Here is a 26,973-nt window from a genome sequence, read left to right on the forward strand (position 1 = left end):
TTTAAAATCATTTATCATAACTGGTAATAGAAATACAAAGAGAAAAAAATTCTCAGAGGAAAAGAAATCTATCACAGATTGGCTGGAATCAAAACTGGCATATTTAAATGCTACTTTAATTTATCTGGAAGTTCATCCTAGATTTCAGCAATACATGATATTCTTGCCCTGGACTAGTATGAGTAATGAACTGTGACATATACATTTTTAGAAACACTATTTTAACTGCCAGAATGTCATGGATTCTTCTGGTTACTCAGTTCTTTCATTTGAGTTTAGTGTGTGTGTGTTTCTTCTTCAGCAATTTTATTTTCCAGATTTTCTGAAGCAAGTTTTTGTACTAATTATTTTTGCCTTTCTCCTCTCAATGGGCATGCTTCACACCCATAATTTTGAATTTTATTTCCATGGTCATGGTTCCTTTTTTTGCCATCTTTGATAGAGTTTTCCAGTCTTTCTCAGGGAAGCACATAGAACTCCAAGCCACCTAACCTATGTTCACATACTCTAAAACAAATCATGTCTGCCTGTTGATCTGGTACCAGAGGCTCTCCCTGTGTGCCTTGTGACTAGCTGGGTCCATGTTCTCCGAAAATTCATGAAGCGGACTTGAGCACAACTCTCTGCCTACTCTGTCTCCTTTTATTTCATTAGCTATTAGGTGCTATCTAAGAAAAATTGAACAAAATAGTAATCTAGTCAGAATCCAGTGAATTTCTGCCTAGGATGAAATACAAAGTGGACACACAGCCAGAAAGATGCCAGGTGACACAAAAGCATCAGTGTGAATCATAAGTGCTCTGGGCGGATGACACTTCTCAGATAGATGGCTGCAGTCTGAATGCTTTGTCTCTTGGGTCTGCATTTAGAAGGAGGATGGTGTGCAGCCTTTTCAACCCTCCACAATTAATCTTTCCACACTGGTGATAGATGTTAGCTAGGACCACAGTATGAATTCTGAAACTGAACACTGCCCTTGTGTCCTTGCCCTTGTATTCTATTTTAACTCTTCCCACAGAATAAAATGGTGCACTTCTAATAGGCATTCATTGCTTTATCATGCCCCTTCATAGACTGTTTCATTTGTTAAAAAAAAAAAAAAAGCAAAATAGCTTTAAGATTGAGCTACAATTATAATTGAAGCAGTAGCCCACCCCCACTGAATTTTTATGCTATGGAATGATTTTAGGTTTACAGATAAGTTGTTAAAATCCAACAACTCCTACATACCCTTCTCCCAGATTTCCCCATTATTAACATCTCACATTACCATACATAATTGTTAAAGAAACCAACACTGGTTTCTTTGAATTAGACTCTAGTCTTTATTTGACTTTTATCTGGTTTTCCACAACCAGCATCATTCCAACTCAGAATTCAATCCCTTTTAGTTATTCATCATGCCTCCCAGTGTCCTTTTTTTCTGCAAGTTTCTGTCTTTCCCTGTTTTGCTTGATCTTGACTGTCTTGATCAGTGTCAGCCAGACATCCTTATAGACTTTCTCCAATCTGCATTTGTCTGAAGTTTTTCTCATCATTCAGACTGGGATCATGGGTTTTAGGAAAGAACACTGGAAAATTGAGGTGCCCTTCTCATCAGATAACATCAGGGATAGGTGATGCCTTGTGATATCAGTGAGGATGAGAACCTTTGTCAGGACTTCAGAGAACACAGGTTGATTGCTCAGAAGGAGTCCAGTAATAAAGCTCACAACATCCAGCTTCCCAGTCCTTCACCTCTACCCATGAGCATTGGACCCAAGTGAAGATAGTATACCTGTTTGGAATGTGATCTAACCGATGGCAAAATGTTTCCTCTGCCTCACCTCAATATTTTTTGTCTTATTTTCCAGTCATCCATAAGTGAATTTGCATTATGTACTCTGTCCAGACTTTACTATAGCAGTGAAGGAACTGGAAACTTGTGTTAGCTTTCATAACCTTATGTTCATGCTTACCTCAGAATAGCTACAGAATTCCAAACTATGTATTAATAATTTAGAAAGGTTTCAGTAAGTATGGCATTGAGCTCTGAAATCTATACAGCTAAATTTTCCTTCTGTCAAAAAATTCACTTAGGAATAATAGATCATTTTTACATTTTGCTTTAAATAACCAAAGGTATGCAAATAAGTGTATCTTTCCCACACAAATTTTCACATTCTTGAAGATGAAGACCACAGTACTTTTTAATCATTTATTTTTTATTTATTTATTTTTATTTAGGGGGTTCCAGGGATTGAACTCAGGGACACTAGACCACTGAACCATATCCCCAGTCCTATTTTGTATTTTATTTAGAGACAGACAGGGTTTCACTGAGTTGCTTAGCACTTTGCCATTGCTGAGGCTGGCTTTGAACTCACAAACCTCCTGTCTCAGTCTCCCAAGCTGCTGGGATTACAGGTGTGCTCCACCATGCCAAGCTTAATTGTTTATTATAACAACATTTTTTTCTTTTGGTGGAATGAATAGTTATTTTGAGGAGAATGTGAAAATAAAAATATTCAAATGTATTAAAATGCAACTTGTTTGTAATGACACTACTCATCTTTTCAAACTCTAGATTTCATATATGTCATCTTCTTTCCCGTGTACAGTGTAATTGATTTATAATAGCTGTTTGCATATTAGGAATATGGATATTTTGTGGTAATATTTAAAATGTCCTAGATTGCTTTTCACATTTGAGTCTCATCTATTATGCCATTCCGTACAGAAATTATAATTTCAATGCAATCATCTTTATCAGGACCTTGTTGGTTCTGATATTTGTCATGTTCTTTGAAACTCCTCTCCACTTCACCACCAACTTTATATTCACTTCTGCTTTTCTTAAGTAGTTTTGAGATATCTTTAAAAATTTACTTCTGGACAGTGTATTCTGTCATATTGTTCCTTCTGACCCTCTGTTCAATAGAAAATGGAAATTAATTATCACAACCAGGGTCACAGAGAGAGTAAATGGTGAACTGGCTTGAGCCCAGGAAACCCTCACACTCTTAACTACTGTCGGAGTTGACTTTCATTTACTGGATATTTATTGAACTTTCTAGTGTGAATTTCTATTCCCACACTACTGAACCTTCCTATGCAAGGACAAGACATGCTTTTGCTTAATATAGAAAATGCTGGCATTTATTAAAATGGTGAAATACATAAAACAGGAATTGCTGCCATTTGACTTCTACTATATTTTTAGGCCCTCTTTTTAAGTCAAAGTACTTTAGGAACATATTTTGTGTCTTTGTGGTCACGTGGAAGAAGGATGCTTTTATCTTGTTCTGATCCTGGAAAATCAGGAGCAGGAGGTATTATAAGATATCTAATCACCCTAGCATGCAATTTCATTGGTTTAACCTCATAATTCCAAAATTTTATGTATCACAGTACTTACACAACCAGGTTTTATGATCTAAATGTTTGCATCTTATCATTTTGGTTTAGATATGAAGTGTCCCCCAAAGACTCAAATGTTGAAGGCATGGTCGCAAATGTAACAATATTCAGGGACTTTGAGAAGAAAGGATTGAGGGAAGTGATGGGATCAAGAGTTCTTTGACTTCGTCAATGGATTAATCCATTGAAGAATTCATATTTGATGACTTTATTGGGAGGTGGTGGAAACTGTAGACAGTGGGGCCTCCTTGGAGGAAGTAAGTCACTGGATATGTGCCTTGGAAGGGTACATCTTGTCCCTAGCCTCTCCCCTCGTCCCTCCCCTTTCTCTTTCTGCTTTATGGCTACTATAAGAGCAACTTTCCTCTGACATATCCTTATGCCTTGATGTCTCTTCCTTGAAATCGGAGGAACATGAACATAGGCTAAAACCTTTAAAACTGCAAACTAAAATAAAATCTTTCCTTTTGTAAGTTGTTTTTTGTCAGGCATTTTGTTCCAGTCATGGGAAGCTGACTAACACAGTGTCCTCACAAAATTTATGTCAAAAGTTGCTTGCCACTGTAGTGGTATGAAAAGGTACATCCTTTCTGATCAGGCTTGGCTCTCAGGAATAGAATAGTGTCCTTATAGGAGAGGTTAGAGGGAACTGCATTGCTCTTTCCACCATGTGAGGATGCAGCAACAATATTCCATCCAGGAAGCCTTTCCCAGACACTAAATCTGCTGCTACCTTGTTCCTATAGTTCCCATCTCCAGGACTGTGAGAAATAAATATCTGTTGCATGTAACTGACCAAGTCTAGGATATTTTGTTATAGCAGTCTGAAGAGACTAAGACAGGGGCTGTCATCAAGTGCCAGATTGTGTCCCACATTTACATTAACTAGTTTTAAAGAAAAGAGGAAGAAGCATAGAGAAGAAATAAATGGGGGGGAAAAAGAGAGAAGAGATAGTGATGGAAGGTATTGTTTTCTTCTAGCATGGCCAAGCCTTAGTGGTGATCTCAGTCATTAAATATCTGCAACCTAGAAGACGTTTACCCAACTACTAACTTAGAGAGAATATAGCCTTGACTTAGTCCATTTTTACTACTATACAAAATACCATAGACTTAGTAGTTTAAAACATATCTATTTTTCAGATCTCTGGGGTCTGGAAGTCTGTGATCAAGGTAACTGTAGGTGGGTTTTCTCCTGAGGGCTTCTATGTTTTTGTCTTTGCATCCTTTGGAAGGGAACAATACTGTGTCCTCATAAGGAGGAAGGGATGGGTGGAAGGCCAGGACAGGGGATGAAGTTGTGTCAAGCACTTTTATAGGGACACCTTCTGAACAATGGTCCCCAGGTATTAAACCCCCAATACTCTTGCACTGAAGATAATATTTCAACGTGAATTTTGGAGTGAACAAAAACATCTAAATCATAGCAAATCTGGTCTCCCAATTCCAATCCCAGGATTCTTTTCACTTTGCTCAAGAAAAAAAAAAGTCACCCCTTCACTTCTTAATGATAAACATGTGAATATAGTTAAACGTATATGGTTGTTTTAGCTACAATAGCAACAAAGAATCAAACTTCACCTTGATTCATTTGTTATGGTCTTTGAACACCTGTTTCCTGTATTTCAGAATCTCACATATCCTGTTATATTTAAAATTATTCAATAAATTTATGAACCATAATTCAAATCAATAAGAGTCTCCAGGTAAATAACACATTTAATGATTTTTTAAAAATCAAACATGACTTTTTAAAGGAGTATTCTATAAAAAGTAATATTCTTCTACTTAGATTGAAAAAGGAATATACTTGCCTTTGATGCACAGCCACAATTTATGGTTATATGTTTTTCTACTTAATCAATCATCTCTGATAGTTATTCTGTTTGTTTGCCTACTTCATGGATTTGAAGTATGAATGGTAGGTTCAGGCAAGTACTCTTCTTTTATGGTTTACAGCTTCACTATCATTTTCCTCACTGCAATGCATTTAAAAAGGAAAAAGAAGAGCTTACTTGATTAATCACTTAACTGTGGTTGCAAGTAACTACCTGTTCAGAATAATGTCCTACATCTCAGAAAAGCAACAAGAGCTGGTCAGGGCCAGTCTCTGTCTCTCTTGTGTGTAGTAGCATGTTTCTCTCTCTCTCTCTCTCTCTCTCTCTCTCTCTCTCTCTCTCTCTCTCTCTCTCTCTCTCTCTCTCTCTCTCTCTCTCTCTCTCTCTGTCTCTCATGTATATTGACCTGGAAGTACAAACTCCCAAAGAACCAGGAATTGAAGGGCACGTGCTTCATGTATATTCTTTATGCTCTGTTGTTTTGTGGGGGCTCCATAGCAGTAACATCAAACTCTACTTGTACAGCCTTAATTAGAACAAGTAATGATTTGTTTGTTTTATACCCTCTTCTATTCCCTTTATTTTTATTTCCCTTTAATTTGCTTCAGTGGCTATAAAATTCAGGGATGAGTAGCAAGGGGTTAGAGCCAAGTGCCCTGCACACAGATGCTCTATAAACCTCCCTGCGCTACCCTGCCAATGCATTCTTGGTCTGCAGAGCCTCCTAACAGCCAGCACCATCCTGTTCTCTGAAACAGTATTTAGTGAGCCTGTCATTCTGAGACTCTGAATCTCAGAGAAATTTCAGAAAATGGAAACTTGCATTTTTCCTGGCAATAAGCATTTCCCCAGATACCCTTATACCATACCCTTAAATCAATTATTTTAACATTTATTTCAAATACCACAGCAACGTTGAAGATTGCCATTAGTAGAACTCACTGAGTCATCAAATGTGATCGGAGCTTTTTTTATTGATTTATTTGATATTCTAAAATAGTAAAAGTAGTTCCTAAAGTACCAACATTACTCAAGAAAGCAACTTAAACTTTTGGTTGTTCTTAAGATTTATTATCTTCAACTTGCCTTTGAGTTTCTTATTAGAAATATCTAGTAGCTTAACAAAATATAAAATAAAATAAAATGAATATACTCCCTGGTGGTAATTCGATTCTGTTTTTCTTGACAACACAGCTTGTCAGCTATTTCACTTTAAGAGTGTCACATCACCAATGGAAATCTCCTAGTAAAACTTTGCTCTTATAGCCTGCCACGCTGAGGATGTGTTCTTTAGACGTTCTTCATGGACAGAGAACAGGATTGCACAGCAATCTGGGACCAATCACCATATGGCTGGGACGGGGTGAAGGATGATAAATACACAGGAGTGATGGGAGGGGAGATGTCACAGCTTGTCAGTCTTTATCCCCAGAGAAAGCTTTGGTGACAGGGGAATGATTGAAATGGCACATTTGGTGTCCCTGGGCATGGAGAAGGGATAAACAATGGCTAGGAATTCAATAACATTCCCTCAAGGAAAAGGGTGGGGCTGGGGACTGGGTAGTAGCTGAGCTACCCTGCAGTTAGGAAGAGATGCCAGGAAAAGACATTGATGAGAGAGATGATGAAAGTTGACCTCACAAAGCCTTGGAATAGTGACAGATGGAAAGGGCACAATGATCAGTAAGAAAGTGCAGAGAGAAAAGCCGGAAATTAAGTAAATATGTAGGAGCAGACATGTCAGATGATAAAATTAAAAAGTGAAGATTAATTTTTTTCTGCATCCTGATAAAGGATACAAGGAAAGACATTGAGGTGACCGAGTACTGTTGTTGCATAGAGGAAGCACCCTCGTACCCAACTTACCTGACCTCTTCGATTTAGCTCAAATACTTCCCAAGAGGCCTTTCTGTTTGGGAGGGTTCTTAGGTAAACTGGGCCAGCAGAAATAGCTTCTCTGCTTCCTGAATCTAAAAATAAGCAAGTCATTACAGCAGCCATGCACTGAACACAAATCATAAGCAAGGTACTGTGAGCAGTCCTTAAAATCCATTTCTCAATATCACTTAATAACCATGTACATTAAATGACTGGAACAGTTTTAAAATGTGGTAAGTAAGGCTCAGAGAAGCTAAATAGCTTTCCAGGTACAGAGTGTCAGAAGAAGGATCCAACATCCATGCTATATAGTTGCAATTTTCTGTGAAATCCACCTGTTTATATATGGGACTCTGGCCACGTCCCCAGGCTGCTTGCATTTTTGTTAAATCTTGGAAAGATGATTTTGTAAATAAGCAACTGGAAATGAGGGGATTATTGAAAGCATACTATGAATGTTTTTATATGCTAATAATACAGAGATTTGAGCATAAAAACCATTAGTCATACATGCTGGTTGACCAGATATTATTATTTTTTTCATTTCATCTGAAAAGACCTCAGACTCTGAGAGCTAGAGCTACCCATGCTGATATGGAAATACTTTCTAGAACGTGTTTCTCAGTTTCTCTTTCTGTGTGGCCATAGGAAATCTTTCTTAGCACTGTATCTTCACCTGTCAGCACCCTTTGATGTATATTCCAGGGATGAGAATCCCACTTCTTATAACGGAGCCCCAGGTTCTCTTCTGGATGCACAGGTCAACCCAAGCCAAATTCTCAGGCTTCTTTTCTGCTTCTTAATGAAAGCATTCTTTCCCTTAGGAACTATTCCTATTTGAAGATACTTTCTATGTTGTTTGGTATACAGCTGGGTTTCAAAGAAGGTTGTCATAGATTTTCCATTCTCCATATGTTCCAAAATGAAATATACTCACCCCAAACCTGCATTCCCTTGGAAACTTCCTGAGTTCAGTGTTTAATTCTACTTTGTAATCTATTAGCAGGTTAATGGTGATTAGCATAAGTAGCTTATAGTAAGAGCTCGGTTCTCTCTCAGTACACATTCTCAAATACTCTACAAAGTTCTGAATGAGAATTTTCTAGCCAAAGTCTAAATATTATCTTACAAATTTCCAAAGTCTTTCCTTTAGCTAAGCCTGTAAGAATTTATTGGGTGCCTGCAACATGACTAATGTATATTGATAATTTGGAGGGAAAAGTGATAACAGTTGAGACTTGGTTCCTACTTTAGCAGAGAATACAATTTTGTGTAGAATATTCAATAAGATAAAATGAGTAAACCATTATAGTACAGGGTAGTGTCCTGACAGGTGTGTTCATCCTATTCTGGTTCTATGAAAGCCCAGAGAAGGGTCTAAGCCAGTGTGGAGGAAACTAAGGTGAAATCTCACCTGAGACTGAAGGGAGGAGCTCAGATGAGAGAAGCGGAGGTTGGAGGAGGTATCCCAGCTCCAGGTGCAGTTCATAAAGTAGCAAAGTAGCCAGCATTAGGGTTTCATGGAACTTAGCAAGTTCAGCATGAGCATGGAGAACCGAGAGCCAAGTCTGCAGCTAGTAATATCTTTGCAAACTCTTCCAGCCTAGCTCCCCACCCCTGAAGCCCCTCAACTGGATCCATTCTGCTTTACCTCTACCTAAAACAGCAGATGGCAGGGATGGTACGGACAGAGAAGTGTTGCAGATGGGAGGAGATAGATCCTTCAGGGTGAAGCCCAGCAGGAGAATTGTGAAGCTTCCTTTCCTCTTTGGGCTTTGCACGTGGACACCACAGTGCCTTGCACAGTGTTTTGTACACGGTCATTGTTCAGTGACTATGGAATGGATTAAGGATTGGATGTGTAAATTCATTTTACCAAAGGAAGTTCATACAATATACAATCGAATTACATAGTGCTATTGCTATGATAGTTTATGAATAGTATAAATCAAATAGGCTTCTGGGAAGAGAACAGAAGTGATTTAGTGAGAAACTGTTTTTAATGTCTAAACAATACCCTTTTGAAAGTTCAAAATGGAATTAATTTGTAAGTAAGAGACTCTCAATCCTTTTAATTGTTTTATATGTGTACACCATATATCCTGAAACTATTTCCCTGTGCTGTAAGGTCAAAATCCACAGCATAAAAATAATTTCTTAAGAAGACAAAATACAACAAACACTGGCAAAGATGTGGAGAAAGGGGACCTCTTCTACACTGTTAGTGGGAATGTAAATTAGTACAGCCATTTTGGAGAACAAGTACAGAGAGTCCTCAGAAAACTAAAAATAGAGCTACTCTATAATCCAGCTATCCCACTACTGGGTGTATGTTTAAGGAAATGAAATTAGTGTATTAAAGATATATGTATATCTTTGGGTTATATATAATCTATGTTTATTATATATATAATACACATATATATATTTGTGTTATATGTATCTATATGTCTCTCTCTCTCTCTCTCTCTCTATATATATATATATATGTATGTATGTGTTTATTGCAGCATTATTTAATATACCCAAGATATGGAATCAAGTAAGACATGTACTGACAGATGAATTAGTGAAGAAAATATGAGATATGAAAGCATTCAGTGGGATAGTATTCAGTCACAAAACTAAAATTGTCAGTAGCAGCAACATGAATACAAAGAGAAGATACTATGTGCAATGAAAAAAGTCAAAGAACAAGTACCATGTGTTGTTGCTTAATGTAGAAAATTTAAAAGTTGATTTTATAGAAGGAGAGAGTAGAACAGTGGTCACTAAATGGCAGTAGTGAAGAAGGAGGTTGGATAAAAGTCACCAAAATAAGGCTAAGGAGGAGAAATATGTTCTAGCATCCTACAGCACAGTAGAGTGAATGTAGTTCACAATGATTTATGATATTTTTATGAAGCACTCCAAGAGACAAGCTTGAAGGTTCCCAACATGAAGAGATGATAAATGTTTAAGGGGTTAGAAATGCTAATTCCCCTGATTTGATCATTACACATTTGATATATGTATCAAATTGTCATACTATGTGTGATAAATACAATTACTTTATATAAATAAAAATAAGACTAAAAATAAATGATTCTCACTTCAATAACTTGATAAGCATTCAATAAATATTGGTGATTCACTTTTAGACACTAACTCAATCAATTCTTTTATGGAAATATTAAATTTAATAGTGTATTAAATTTCACATTAATTTTTTTAGTCAGCTTTTTTTGCTGCTGTGAATAAAGGACCCTACCAGCACAACTGTAGAGGAGAAAAGATTCATTTGCAGGCTCACAGTTTCAGAGGTCTTAGTCCATAGGAGGCTGGCTCCATTTCTCAGGGCTCAAGGTGAGACTGAACATCATGGCGGGAGAGGGTGGCGGAGGAAAGCAGCTCACAATATGGTGATCAGGAAGCAGAGAGTCCAATAGCCAGATACAAATATATACCCCAAAGCCACACCCTGAGTCCCACCTCCTCCAGCCACACCCCACCACTTCAGTTGCCACTTAGTTAATCCCTATCAGGGGATTAATTCACCGATTGGGTTGAGACTCTTACAACCCAATTGTTTCTCCCCTGAACCTTCTTGCATTGTCTCACATGTGAGTTTTTGGGGGACTCCTTACATCCAAACCATAACATAATATAAAAATTGCTTTAAATCACTATTTTAAAAAAATCTTTATTTCTTAATTTTACTAAAGTTCCTGCTATACTTTCTCAAGAGCAATTATTCTTTGAATTTGAAAATAATGCAAAAATCTTGGAAGAAATATTCTCTATAAAATTAATAATAGCAACCAAGCTTAATTTTGTCAAGTTTGTGAAATTATTTTGTGTAAATTTTAAACCAATTTACTTTTTATCCACTCTCCATGTGGACAATAAAAAGCTAAAGTTTATTGTCAAGGGTAAAGAAGAAAAAAAATCTAAAGAAAGAAAATAGATGTTTGCCTTAGAACAATTAGATGTTCCTATCACTTCACTAATGATATCTATTTATATTTTATTTTATTAAATATTCAGTCTTAGAGACTGCAGACATAAAGCAGTTAGACTTGGTGGCCACATGTATAGTATTTTAGTTAGCATGGAAAATGAAATGGAGATAAGTCTCCTGGCTTTGTTTGAAGTTTAATGCAAATGAAGTATTTCTGTTTTTATTAATACATCTTACTTTTCATATCTATTGAACAGAACTAAGGTAGTATACTATTGATTAACTCAGAGACAAATATCTAAAAGCACTATATATTAATATGAAAAAAATTGCTACTAAGAAAGATTATTTACAGAAAAAATACGCTCAATAGCATAATTGTTACCAAGGCTATTGCACTGGACATAATCAAAATGTTAGTATTTTGTTGTTTCCAAACTATTTTTTGGATTTGCTTAACTTCAGAAGCCACATCCTTTTCCTGGATTCTGCTATCATAAAAAATTTTAAAAAGGTGTGCTCAAGAAAAAGACCACGTTGTTGTAGTGTGGCAAATTCACCTTCTCTTCTCCATGACAACAGATAAAGAAGCTGTAACCATGGTAACAGTAATGGGCCAGAGAGATTAGGGCCAGGCTGGAGATTAGGCCTCCAAGAGCAAAGAAAAGAGGTCCTGATTGGTTCTTTATTGAGACCTTATTTGAAGACAAGTTACTGTTGAGAGCAAGCATGGAGGATTAGCACGAACAAAATTAATTCTGCTGTATAAAGTAAGAAGCCATTCCTTTGTTAAAAACGTGTCACTCCTTTTTCGTATAACAACTGTTTAGATTGAAGTAAAGAGTCCGTGATTAATTCTATTCTGAGCTTTATCTAAGCCATCTGAGTCTGGACGGGCTTCCTGAGAAGCAGCTCCCAGAAGCCTAGTGGGGACAGCAGCTATCTGTGTGCAGACTGCCCAAGCTCTGTTCCTTGGCGGACTCTGGGTGGGCGCAGGTGCCAGCTCATTTTTGATGATCATACCCGTGGGTGGTCTTCAGGGATTTTGAAAACTTCTCTTCTCATCTTGAATGTCATCATTCGTTAGGTTTTTGAAAGTTTGTTTCTAAAGAAGAAGTCTAGTGTAAAGATCCCATTTTCTTTGAACTGAAAAACTGTACAAGTATTGCATTTTGAGTAAACGTGCTACCTGTGATTTTAGATTGATGTGCTGATGTACTGATAAGGGGGCATTTGTTGTTTTTGGAGTAATAAATTTATAAAAATGTAAATATTTGTCTAAATGGTTGTGACTGTTTTTTTTACATTAAAGGATTTTGCCACCTTGACTCCCCCTAAGGTGATACTCAGACAAACCCACTGACCATATGTGAGAGTGCCACACACTGGCCAATGTGAGATATTAAGGGATGAAGGTGAGCTCGGAGACAAAGTTCTAAAAACATTATATGTTAAATATATGAAAGAAAAGAAGTCTGGTGTCTGGAAAGTTCATGGCTTTATAGAAAATTTAACCCAATAGAATAATTATTACCTAAGTTCTTTAATACTGGACAAAATCAAAATATTATTATACTGTTGTTTTAAAGCATTCTATTCTTTGGATTGCATTCACTTTGGATACCACCTCCTTTTCCTGGTTTTTGCTATGATACAATTTCAAAGTCTTGCCACTGGGACAGGGAGTTTTTAGGTCTCATTTTGAGGCATATTGCTTTCATCATTTGTCAGGTTGAACCTTACTTTTGAATACAGACATTAATTATTGATTGACTTTTACACGTCCTCTATTAGAATATTAACTATTATCTATTAAATATTTGACAAATGCTTTGGGTCAGTCTTCCCAAACGAAAAGGCTCCTAAACTAAGACAAGAGGGAAAGGAGGAGTTAGGTGAAGAGATGAGCTTGTTAAAGCATGGGACCTGCTGGAGAGAAGGCTCTGGAAGCTGCGGCAGGTCCACTGACTCCCACGGTCCCCAGCATGGTTGCCCTTTGGTCTCCCACACTGATAACCATCTACATAACTTATTCTTATAGGGTTCGCACTTTGCCTTATTTTACTTCTCAACTCACCACTGGTGTTTCTGGGATCACTTCCCAAACAAAGTGTTTGTCCCTAAGTTCTTTTCTGAGGTCCAGTTCATGAGAGAAGCCAAACCAAGACAAATGGAGCAGGAGCCAGGCAGGTGAGAAAACTGAATAAGGAATTTGGAGCTTGCCATTGGGATAAAGGGAATATATGGAGGACAAATAAGTACTGAAGAGGTGATATGACAAGGGTGTGTTTGTATAAGCGCATTCTAGATGCTGTACAGAGAAGATACTGGAGGAAGGTGAATTTAAGAAAGGCCAAGTTGCCTGGAGACAAGTGTGGGAATTCTGGCAAGAGAGCAGGGTGCCATGGATGCAGATGTGGCAGCACAGGTAGCTTTCCAAGATGTCCAGATGGGGAATTCTAGGACGTGCTAAGTCGGGGAGAGTCAGGAATGGAGGATGCACACTTCAGAGGATCTCGTGACCACAACTAAAAGAGTGGTCCAGAGGTGAAGTAGGCTGAGCGGGGAAGGAAAAGAGCGACTTCACTCCAGTGTGCTCCTTTGAAATGTCTATGATGTGTGGAAGTAAAGGTTGCTGTCAGGAAGCTTAATATCAGCCATATTTTTAAGAGTTGCTCCACATACAGACATCAGTCTTCTCTCCTCCCTTCACCATTCTGCTGCATGAGATCGATCAACTCACTGCCAATCTTCCATTTATTTTAAATACTATGCTGATCAGGCAAAAAACAGGGAGACTTTGATCTACAAAGAAGTAATCAAAGAATCTATGGATCCAGAAATTGCTTTGAAAGTTTTCAGTCATTCTTTAAAATTCCTCTTTCTTTATATAACTCGTGAGAATTGTAAATTGAAAATGTTTCTGGAACCATTGGAGGTCTTCGACTCTTCTCCACACAAGAAAGGATTTTCCTACTCACAGAAGTTTAGTTCACAGCAGGAATACCGACTCAGCCAGCCCCCGTGTAAAGTGAATGTAAGAATGGAGACTGATTTTGGTAATGACTAGAGAAAATGGTCTGGCTACAAAAGCCAGTTTGAAGATTATATGTAGGCGAATGTGTATTTATAGTTTGGAGCTTAAAATCACCTGTGCAGAAAAACATTTGTTCTCTGGACTTGGGGAGTTGAATGAAGAAAACAGAGATATCCAGCAACGATGAATTACAAATTCACACATGCAAATACAGATTATATTGGCATTTACAGAATATAAATATCTCAAATATTTGAAAGCCAGCTTTCAAATTGTGGGTGATTCAAAGTGATTCCTGTGAATAGCACTTGTTAAATTCTGCTATAAATACTCTGGTTCTTTATAAGAATAGTACAATTGTATATCATTAGGTCTTGCAGAATGTTTTTCTGTTGTCTCCTTTATTAGCAGATAGCTCATGAACACTATTTTTTGTTAGTCCCATCAGCTTCAAATAATATGTTAGTGATATTATTTTTATTATTGAAAGTAATATTTTAATTTTTAAATTGTTCTATTTAGTTATACATGATAGCAGAATGCATTTTGATTCATTGTATACAAATGGGGTGCACCTTTACATTTCTCTGCTGTATATGATGTAGTCACCTCATTCATGTAATCTTTCATGTACATAGGGTAATGATGTTTGTCACATTTTACCATCTTTCCTTTCTCCCACCCTCTCCTCTCCCCTCATTTCCCTCTATACAATCCAACGTTCTTCCATCCTTTACTTACTGCCCCACCCCCCATTATGTATCAGCATCTACCCATCAGAGAAAACTCTGGGCCTTTGGGGTTTTATTGTTTTATAATGCCAAATATTTTACTGTAGACCAAATAGTCTTTTTTTAAAAAAGTTTTTATTAAATTATTTTTTTTAATTTTTACAGACTGCATTTTGATTCATTGTACACAAATGGGGTACAACTTTTCATTTCTATGCTTGTACACAATGTAGATTCATACCATTCATGTAATCATACATATACATAGGGTAATACTGTCTGTTTCATTATACTATCCTTCTGTCCCCCCCTCCCTCCCCACTTTCCTCCACACCATCCAAAGTTCCTTCATCCTTCTATTCTCCCCACCACCCTCCCTTGTAATATATTGTCATGCACTTATCAGAGAAAACATTCTGCCTTTGGTTTTTTGGGCTTGGCCTATTTCACTTAGCATAATATTTTCCAACTTCATCCATTTACCAGCAAATGCTATAATTTTATTCTTCTTTATAGCCAAGTAATATTCCATTGTGTATATATATATCACAGTTTCTTTATCCATTCATCAATTTAAGGGCATCTCAGTTGGTTCCACAATCAAGCTATTGTGAATTGAGCTACTATAAACATTGATGTGGCTGCATCACTGTAGTATGCTGATTTTAAGTCCTTTGGGTATAAACCAAGGAGTGGGATAGCTGGGTCAAATGGTGGGTCCATTCCAAGTTTTCTGAGGATTCTCTATACTGCTTTCCAGAATGGCTGCACCAATTTGCAACTCCACCAGCAATGTATGAGTGTACCTTTTTCCCCACATCCTCTCCAACACCTATTGTTGCTTGTGTTCTTGATAATAGCCATTCTAATTAGAGTGAGATGAAATCTTAGAGTGGCTTTAATTTGCATTTCTCTAATTACTGTGGATGATGAAAACTTTTCCTTATATTTGTTGAGCACCTGTATATCTTCTGCCCAGTTCCTTAGCCCATTTGTTGACTGGGTTCTTTGTATTTTTGGTGTAAAGTTTTGTAAGTTCTTTGTAAACTTTGGAGACTAGTTCTCTCTCTGAAATGTGTGTGGAAAAGATTTTATCCCACTCTGTAGGCTCTCTTTTCACATTATTGATTGTTTCCTTTGCTGAGAAAAAGGTTCTTAGTCTGAATCCATCCCATTTATTGATTCACGTTTTTATTTCTTGCACTATGGGGGTCTTGTTAAGGAAGTCTGGTCCTAAGCCAACGTGATAGTGATTCAGGGCTTATTTCAATTAGCACCATGTTCTCCAGTTCCATTCATTTACCTGCAAATGCCATAATTTTATTCTTCTTTATGGCTGAGTAATATTCCATTGTTTATATATACCACGTCTATCCATTATCCATATCTATTGAAGGGCTTCTAGGTTGACTCCATAATCTATTGTGAATTGAGCTTCTCTTAACATTGATGTGACTGGGTCACTTTAGTATACTGATTTTAAGTCCTTTGGGAATAAACCAAGGAAGGAGTGGTATAGCTGGGTCAAATGGTAGGTACATTCCAAGTTTTCTAAGGAATCTCCATACTGCTTTCCAAAGTTCCTGTACCAGTTTCCAATCTGACCCAGCAATATATGAGTGTGCCTTTTTCCCCACATCCTCACCAACACCTATTATTGCTTGTATTCTTGATAATAGCCATTCTAATTATAGTGAGATGAAATCTTAGGGTGGTTTTTATTTGCATTTCTCTAATTACTAGAGATGCTTAACACTTTCATATATCTGTTGATCACTTGTATATCTTCCTCTGTGAAGTGTCTGCTCAGTTCCTTAGCCCATTTATTGATTGGGTTATTTGTATTCTTGGTATAAAGTTGTGTGAGTTCTTTATAAATTCTGGGGATTAGTGCTCTATCTGAAGTGCATATAGTAAAGATTTTCTCCCACTCTGTAGGCTTTCTATTCACATGAAAGATTGTTTCCTTTGCTGAGAGAAACCTTTTTAGTCTGAATCCATCCCATTTATTGATTCTTGCTTTTATTTCTTGCACTTTGGGAGTCGTGTTAAGGAAGTCTGATCCTAAGCCAACATGATGAAGATTTGGAACTACTTTTTCTTCTATTTTCAGGATTCTGGTCTAATTCCTAGGTCCTCTGTCCATTTTGAGTTGAGTTTTGTGCAGGGTGAGAGAGAGGCTTTAATTTCATTTTGTTACCTATGGATTTCAGTTTTCCCAGCACCATTTTTTGAACAGGCTATCTTTTCTCTATTGTATATTTTTGGCACTTTTGTCTAGTATGAGATAACTGTATTCATGTGGATTTGTCTCTGTATCTTCTGTTCTGTACCATTGCTCTACCTGTCTATTTTGGTGCCAATACCATGTTTCTGTTTTTGTTTTTCTTGGTTTTTTGTTTGTTTGTTATTATTGCTCTATAGTACAGTTTAAGGTCTGGTATTGTGATACCCCCTGCTTCACTCTTTCTGCTAAGGATTGCTTTGGCTATTCTGGGTGTCTTATTCTTCCAAATGAATTTCATGATTGCTTTCTCTATTTCTATGAAATATATCATTGGGATTTCAATTGGAATTGCATTGAATCTACATAGCATTTTTGGTAGTAGGGCCATTTTAAAGTAATATTTTAAAATAGTATTATAAAAATAATATTTTATTTTTCAATAACAAAATAATGCTTGTACGCCTTTATGAGGTACAATGTGATATTCTGAATATATATGCAATGTGATATAATTGCATAAAGCTATTAATGTGTATCACTTGATTCACCTATCATCATCACAGTGAAAGTTACTATTTTAAAATATATAATACATTAGTATTGACTGTAGTCACTCTTCTGTGCAATAGATTTCAAAACTTATTTCTCTTACCAAGCCAGGGACAGAAAGCAAATATGGTATGATCTCACATCTATGTGGAATTCAATAAAGTCGAGCTCCTGGTAGTACAGACTAGAATAGGAGTTACCAGGCAGGAACAGGGAGAGAATGGGAAGGTGTTGATCACACGGAGACAAGTTGCTAATAGACTTCAACTTTTAATTTGCTGCTTTTAATTCTGGGCTACTTGGAATTGTATCAGTCTGAACGGAAAACTCGGAGTGGATTAAGGTTTCGTGTAGCTACCTGGCTACCAGGGGCAGGTACTCATACAGGCAAGCACTTGGCTGTGTGGTGTAAGGTTGGTGTCCCTTGGGTATCAACTCCCAGTTAGAGTGTTACTCCAAGTCAGTTTATGTACACCCACTTGCTCTGTGTCTTCCCTGTCAAACACCTTTGAACAATGAAAACAGTATTTTAAAGTATCAACTTGGTTACAGAATCTCCTTAAGTGTAAGAAAAGGGGATTATAGTGTTTATCAGGAATCAGATGACTTCACTGTTGCTTAAAATGCTTCAATCACATTTTTTCCCCTAAGGTATTCAAAAAACCTTTGTAAATCTCTGAGAGATTATGCCCTTTTCCTTTGCTTTCAAAAAAAAAAAAAAAACTCAGATTAACTTTGACAAAATGGCCACTGAACATTTGATTTTATATTTAAAACATCTTAAATTTATAGTCTGAATTATAATAACTTTGCTTTTACTTCAAATATGGATACATGAACCTGGTACAGTGGTGCACACATGTAATCTTGGTAGTCTGAGACAAGAGGATTGCAAGTTCAAGGCCAGCCTCAGCAGTTTAGTGGTACCCTCAGACAGTTAGTGAAACCTTATCTGAAAAAAAAAATATATAGTGAAATGGCTGGAAAGGCTGGTAAAGTGCTCCTGGGTTCAATATCAAGTATTAAAAAACAAACAAACAAACAAAAAATATATATGCACACATACACATGCACACACATACACACATATGTTTATGGGGGTGGATAGATAGGTAGGTGCATTTATTTATGTGTTGGTTCTGACATTCATTTATTTTGCCTCCCTCCCATAAAGACTCAGAGAAACATATCAATTACCTAAAATAATTTTGCTGTAGTTTGACATCACTAATATGCCTCTTATCCAAGATAATTTTATCATCGAAATTATTATGACATCATGAGAAACTTGATCCTTGTTACACTTTTGAATTATACACACATGTTTAAAGTGAGGTCTATCTAGAACTCATGTGTTTGTTAAAATACAATTTCTCTGCCTATTTCTTGCCTAATTAGACTTTTTTCTCTTTTGTCATGAGTTCCACAAGTAATAAAAACTGGACAGATACACCATGCAACGCTTTATGCTATTAGTTAGCTACCATTTTGAGACCAAGGAATTCAAGTGTATCTTAATTCCATTTTTTCTTCTTTCCATCATTTCTCTGCCTTCCTTTGGGATCTGTGTGACATGGGATGGCAACTTGGCTGGACTTGTCTATAGGTCATCTCTATCTGTCTGATTCCCACTTGTGGCACCAAGACCTCTGACAGCCCCCTCCTTTCTCCACAGCCATGCCAAGCTCCAGCGTCCTCCCATCCGCTCCCAGAGACGTGGTTCCTGTCTTGGTCTCTAGTCGCTTTGTCCGTCTCAGCTGGCGTCCACCTGCAGAAGCAAAAGGAAACATTCAGACTTTCACGGTCTTCTTCTCCAGAGAGGGTGATAACAGGTAGGTGCTACCAAGAAATCTCAGCCTCATCCACCTGGTTATTGGCAGTGGGAGGTGTTGGGCAAGAACTCTGGAGACTGTGATTCTCTGTTCTGTCCTTCATAAATGCTAACTGGAGATGTGTGGTTTCTAAAAGCAAGATTGTTTACAGAATAAATTAAATCATTTACATACAATTTCCTTGAAAAAAGGCAAGGATGTGATTTGTGATATCAAGTTTTTATTTCCTTGTTTCAAAGTGATAAACAAGATAACTAGCTGAGGCATTCACAGAACAGAGTACAAGGAGAACCCTATGGCTAGTTTCTAACCCCAACTCTATTGTTGATATCCTGTGATCTCAAGGAAACAATGACCTCCCTCAGTCTTATTTTACTCTTTAATGAGGAAAAAAATAATTATCCTTGCCTTGCAAGGTTTTTGTTAGGATAAAATTAAGAATGGCCCTTATGGGTTGTAGCAGAAGTCCCTAGTATTTGGTAGGAGTCATTGTAGTAAATATTATTATTGACTAGGCAACAGTGACTGTATGGGTCTGCTTGTAAGATTGCCATCTTTTGTTTGGGGTTTTTTCCCAACATTTTCTCCTTAAGATTAATTAAGACCATGTTAAGATTTTGAAATTGGATTTTTAATCCCTGGTAGATATTAGGTGTTGGCTAGGTTTCACCTGGCGAGGAACAGAGATTCCTGCGCTTGTCCACTAGATTCTGAGTGTGTGAATGCTTTAAGCACACAGCTCTCTGTAGGAATTCCTCAGGACTGAGAGGGTAGAGGATGCGGTGGGCTCCTGAGAGTCCAAGATGCAGTGTGATCAGGTGGTGCAAAGCAGCTCCACTCACTCTGGGCCTCAACTGATTTTCTTTCTAATTGATAGCAATAGTTAAAGTATATTCTTTTTGAATTTCTATTTTCATTTGCAGTTTGACCTGACTTTAAAATGAAAAAATAAACATAGCTAATGGAGGGAGCCTCATGCTAAGGTCATTTAATATTAACCTTATTACCACGAGTCAGTTGTTTGCTTTTGCTTTCTTTCTGCAACTAACTTCACATTATGATGTCTCATGGGAATTTTGGAACTTAGTGTGTGCAGCTGGGAAAGCTGGAGGTATAGTTCTATCCCAATCATTTCCATGTATGCACACAGGTTTCCTGGAAGCACCTTAAATTCAACATACCCCAAACCACACTCACTGTCTCCTCTGTAAATATGTTTTCCCACTCTTCCCTTAGTTTATGCTACTACCTTCCATCCAGTTGACCAAGCAATAAACCTAGCTGATATTTTACTCCTTCCTGCCTCTTCCCTCTGCCATTCCTCATCAAGGCTGGTCAAGTCTCTCTCAGCTCAGTCCATTGTGCGTCCTTTTTTCTCACTTTCTTCTTCACTTACCTGGTCTCTGGGAATAGCTTCTCGCCTTCCATTCTATCCTCCTTACTGTTGATAGTTATCTTTTTGTAAATAGAGTTAGGATCATTTGCTTGCTGCTGAAAAATGTGAATATTCTTACATTTAAACATCATGAAATTTCTGTGTAAACACATGCATGTAAAAACATCCAGAGTTCTTTGAATGAGAGTCTCGTCCCAATCAATACATAGGTAGAGTGTGGTTCCTGTAACCTAAAATGGTTAAAAGTATCCCCCTGAAGTCCATGTGGCTGGATCCAGAAGTGTTCCTACCACGTACCAAATGTTTGACTTCTGTGTATTACTCCTGTATAAAACAGGAATAACGCCTCTCCTTTAGAGTGAATAAAGCCATTTATGCTACCCCTCAGGATTGCGGGGGGAGCTAATGGAGGGAATTCAGGCAAGGCATCCAGGGTGGTCACTACCCACAGGTAGAGCCAAGGGGTTGAGAATGGTGTGAACTGAGACACTGATAAAGAGGCTGAGAACAGGGCTCTGAAGCAGGAGGAGGAGGAGGAGGAATATTTTTGTGTGACTCACTTATTTTCATAACTGCTCAGTTTCCTGCTTTTTAATTTTATTCTTTCCTCTTCGTCAAAATCTTCCTTATCTTTCAAGCCCAATCATCTGTTCCCATACCCTGTGGTCACTCACTTCCAAGGTCACACCATAGTCTTCATCTGCACTCGTGAAAACATCTGCATTATCCTCATTTCAAACACCGTCCTCTGGACTCACACTCCAGACTCTCATCTTCCCATCTTCTATGTGGGTCCCTTCTCCCAGCAAACCTTTGGTTCCACAGGGACTTGTGTAACTCATTGATCCTGTGGTATCTTCGTATCCCTTATCCTTCCTATTTTACTTCACTTGTTCAATAGTTAAAATTGCATGGGCAATCGCTGTAAACACAGGCTGATACACACCCAAGGTTTGGTTGCTACTCTCTAATTTCTTATTACTAGTGTAGCAAAATCTAACAGCAAATATGACTTCCCACCTATCCTGGGGTGAATCCAGTTAGAGGACCGTTATCACTGGGCCCACTCATCTCCCTGTAAGTTCCTAGCTTCTAATTTCACATTGCCTCTTGATACTAGTGGCAGTGAGGCTGCAGTCCTGTCTCTCACACATCCTCCTAACGATATTTCATGCCTTTTCCTCTCTCCTCAAGTATTTAACCCTTTCTCTGTTTCCTTCATTCTTGTTCAACCTTGCTTCTCATTTCCTGGAACGTCAGAAAGGAAGTTCTGCCTGTTTCCATGTCTGACTTCTCTACCCAGATGTGTTTTTAGGCATATAATCTGTATTTCCTCAAGTTTCTATAAAAGAACTGCCCGTGCTTTTCACCAAGGCTAAGCTTTGTACGAGAACTCACCCTTCCTTGCAACGTAGATGAGCACATCTTCAGCCATTTTCCTTTCCTACCTCAATTTCCTCTACTCTGGGGATAAGATCTATCAGCATAGAAGAATGCATTTGTCTTCCATTGCTACACATTCTCCCTTCCTCCTGCTCCTCCTTCCTCTACTACTTTGTTCTCTTCTTCCTTTAATAACAGTGTTTCTCCAATTGTCTAGCCACTCCATGCCCTCAAATTCCAATCATGAGTTTGCCCCTTGTATTTCTTTGCAAGTGTTCTCTTATCCAGGTTCACCAGTGACCTCCATTTTGCTAAACCCAGTAGTTAGTTCCTGGCCCTCTCACATTACTTGGCCCTCAGCAAGCTTTGTCTCACTTGATCATATCCTTTTCATGATGTCATTTTTCATCTCATTTCTATTACACAGCCTCTCCTCATGCTGTTCCTGCCCCTCTGGGCATTCATTTGCAGGCTCTTACGTTTAATTCCCAATTTCCTTGATCCGTGAATACTGAATCACCTCAGGACTCGGGCCTTAGGGATGTCTTTTCATCCGCTTCATAACTTCATAATCTATCCATGACTTTATATTCTGTCAGTGCATTGACACAAACCTAAATTTGTATCTCTGGTTCTAACATTTTACCTGCAATACAAAATCATATATCTGATTTCTTCCTTGATGTATCAAGATGTCCCATGGTCTGTGAAATTTGTGAACAAAACCAAGTACCTGTTTTCCTTCAGTTCTAACTTCTTCCCAACAAACACATACCATTCCAGAGTTCTCATCCAGCTTGAGATTTCACCATTATCATGAATCAAACCGAAATTGTTGGACGAATTCTTACCTTCTCTCTTTCTGTTTTGCACTCTATATCAAATCCATCAGTAAATATTTTGAGTACCATCAAAATATGTCCAAAGTCCATGAAACCTTGAAACCTGGTATTTTCTGTAAATTGTAATGGAAGATGGGTGTAGTGGTGCACTCCCCAAATCCCAGCAACTCAGGAGCTGAGGCAGGAGGATTATGAGTCCAAAGCCAGCTTCAGCAATTTAGCAAGGCACTGAACAACTCCTCAGTGAGACCCTGTCTCTAAAAAAAAAAAAAAAAATGAAAACACAAACAAACAAAAAAATATATATATGTAGTCATAGATTTGTGTGTGTGTGTGTGCCTGTGTGTGTATTTAGTCATATATTTAGTCATATATAAAAAGGGCTGGGGATGTGGTTCAGTGGTTAAGTACCCTGGGGTTCAATCCCCAGTACCAAAAATAAATAAATAAACCCAGAAAAAAATGACCGTGATTTCACATTTCCAACTGAGTGACGGGCACATAAAGGTTTTTCATGTTATTTTAGTTTGGTCTAGCTTCAGTTTGCACAATAGATAAAAACTAAGGGCAGATAAGCAAATGAAAATAAAACATACACTGAGTCCTATGACTTCTTACCCCTTCTCCTTAAGGTACAGCTATATCTCATTAAAAAGTATTGCATGAACATTCCAAGTCTGGCCCTGCCATAGGAGTTGAGTTGACCTTTCAAAACACAAGTGTCATTTCTCTGATTCAGAGGCCTGGAATGACTCCCTGTCTCATTCAGAAAATTAACAGAAACCTTCCTTCCTGGTACCTTGTCCCCGCTCTGCCCTCAGCACACGCTGCTCTGCCTGTTTTCCTCTTTGCCATCTCCTCTCCTGCTCACTGGCTTCCTTCACTTTGCTCTCTATACCAAGAGTTGCTTCCCGTCATACATCTGTATTTGCATTTCAGTGTGCATAGCATGTCCATTGGACCTTAGACACACACGTGCATCATTCCCTAGCCTCCACTGAATCTTGGCTGAAATGTCACCTTTACTTGGAGTTCTTTCCCTACCCCTAACACTTCCCGCATTCTTTTTTTATAAACCATAGATTTATTACTTTATATTTACTAACTTTTTACTTAATCTCCTTTCTCCCCACCAGAATATAAGCTTCATGTGCAAAGGGTTGTTTTTATCTCTTTTATCCACTGAGCTATTCTTAGCACCAAGAGCAGTGCCTGACACCTAGTACACACTCACTAAATATTGGTTGAATTGAAGCCCTCCCTGAAATGTCAATCATTATGTGAATATCTCCACAGTCCCCCAAGTCAGAATTCCTTAATTGTTTTTCTTTTATCCCTTCCCATTCATTTTCATTGCATTACTACTATGGTATTTTATATTGTCCATCCTAGTTTGTTTGGCCAAATATATGTGTATATATTTCTCTCCTTAATGATTGAGACTAGGGTTTATTCCATTCCCTGCCCAAGTGTCTGGCACCATGCCCTATGTAGACATTTACTGATCAGAACTGATAGGATAAAGGTTGAAGAGAGACAGAATGTGATATCCTTAATAGGTATTTTCCTAACAAACAAATTGTAAAAATAAATTGTGTTTCTAAACGACTGAAAAACCTCACTGTAGTTCAGTAAAAACTTTTTAAATTGAGAGAAAATAAAAGTCGATATTGAAACTTGATTCCAATATCCCCATTCATTTTGTATTTTCTGGCTCCCAACTAGAGTAAATATATGCCTTATGTCTCTGAGGGTTAGTTGTGATGTTTGTTTGCTCTTGTGAATTTATTTAGCTCCTTAACACAATAGCTTTTTAAAAGGTAGTGGGTTTAACATTTTCCTCAGATTAGCACTAACTTTGTCAGACAAATTACTCTCACTCAGATTATCATTAATCTGTCTGACTGGTTAATGATGTCTATAATTCAACTGGGCTATTTAGCATGTTTTATCCAGCCCCTCGGGATGCTTTCAATTCCTAAGTCAGAGAGCAGCTTACATTAAAAAACCTGAAAACTGGATTTTTGGGTGAAGTAATTGCTTCTCACACATCCCCTATAACTAAAAATCATTAGAACTAAAGTGATCTTTGAGATAAAAAAATCTAACTTGGGGACATTTAAACATTCAGAGACTGAAGCTCAGAGAAGGGAAAAGTCCCATGCCCAAGGCTGTAGAGTTAGCATCAACCATGATAGCAAGCAATTTTTGAGCACTTATTGCACCAGAGGTCAACCTAAGCATCTCATACCAATTACTTTTTGTAACCTTCACAACAAAGTATTATCCAGATGAGACTTGAAGAAGGAGTAGAACCAGATTTTAATGCAAGCCTGAGTTCACATCAGGTGCTCTCAATCCCTTGCTCCTTTCTTTAGTGGACTAACATAGAACAGAACTAAACTTTCTCCATATTTATCGAATTATGGCAAGCATTTCTTCTGTACATTTCTTTCTAATAGTTTTCTGACTTAATGGTAAAAGTGATCTGTATCATTTATTTACTGTTATTAAATCCCACTAGGGATTTAATATATTTTTATATATGTAAAGGACATTATGCCTTCCATTTATTAATCTAAAAATTACCTGTGGAATGTGACACATTATGTTAAGCCTCTGTGGCTACAGAATTGAACCACATCTGTTTGAATACTGACTGGATTTTATCAGCTGGGTGACTTTGGGCCAATTCTTGGTGACTTTGTTTCCTCATGTGGGATAACAACAGTAGCTGATATGTAATGTTGAGCTATATGTTAAACGAAGGCTTTTGAAAGTGCCTGAAATACTTATCCTTTGCCTGGTGCACCGAAAGCATTCAGTTCTTATTGGCAAGTCCCATGTGCAAATCATTGTGTGGGTTGGAAATTTAAATGAATGAAATACAGAGGCATTTCCCAACTCTTATTTAGAAAGGAATTTATTGCTTTCATAAGCATTAGTCCATTTGATCTTCAGAAATTACAGTTATGATAATCACCATTTTAGAGATGAATCTGTTCAGAGAGACTGAAAAATAGGGCCTAAGGATTACACAACTAGTAAATTTTAGAGTCAGGATTTAAATGCAAAGTTCCTAGTCCAGTGATCTCCTCACTGTACACATAAAGCAAAAAGATACTTCCCCAAAATAGGTACATATAAAGTACAGTGGGAGTTCAGAAGAGAGAATTAAAGCACATTTATGAGCATCATTCATTTTAATCCTCACAGTAACACTGAGGTAGGCTGATAAGGGGCTGGTATCTTCATTTTGCAAAGGAAGCATGGAAGACTCCAAGATTGCCCCTGGTGTGTTCAAGGTCATGCACTATTTTGCTACAGAACAAAGACTGGAACCAGGTCTTCCAGCTTGCAGCGCTGATGCTTTCCATTGCTTTATGCTGCCTCAGAAAACCTGTGCTCACTGCTCAGGATTAGAGACCAGCTTTAGATGATTGACATGGAGGATTCATTTTACAATTCACTGTGCATTACACTTTCAACATGGTGTTTACATATTCTTTCCCAGCTCTTCAGAGTTGAGGACTCTGCAGCTGATGCAGCTTATTATCCATGAAGGGAGTGTATTCTGATGGACAGAGGACAAGACTCAGAATCCAAAGCAACACACTGGTCCTGGCAGTTAAACCTTGGCAAAGTTACTCATCATTTCAGGGTCTCTGCTTCTCTGTATAATGTGAAATCCGGGCCCTTCTACCTCACAATATCCTTAGATGATCAAGTGAAAGAATAGTGATATTTTTTTCTTCCAATGGACTTTTGGTATATTGAAAAAAAAATCAATTTTTAAATAATATATGTAAATGTGTAAGCCATTATTCAATAAAACAATAAATATTGGATAAGCCATTATTCACTTGAACAATAAATGTGAGTTTTTTTTAAATAATGGGTATCAAGCACTGTAGTGGAAAT

At 37.6% G+C, this 26,973-nt stretch overlaps 1 protein-coding gene across 2 annotated transcripts in view; it reads left to right on the top strand.

Moving 5' to 3' along the window:
* DCC (DCC netrin 1 receptor) overlaps positions 1 to 26,973 on the top strand; it is a 1,229,995-nt gene that overhangs the window by 768,212 nt on the left and 434,810 nt on the right. For both annotated transcript variants that reach the window (XM_079109018.1, XM_079109019.1), the window contains exon 8: positions 19,275 to 19,431. In XM_079109018.1, coding sequence (XP_078965144.1) covers positions 19,275 to 19,431 — 157 coding nt within the window. The remainder of the gene's footprint in view (positions 1 to 19,274; positions 19,432 to 26,973) is intronic.

This window comes from Sciurus vulgaris, assembly GCF_902686455.1.
Source record: "Sciurus vulgaris genome assembly, chromosome: 13".
In the NCBI taxonomy this organism is placed as follows: domain Eukaryota; kingdom Metazoa; phylum Chordata; class Mammalia; order Rodentia; family Sciuridae; genus Sciurus; species Sciurus vulgaris.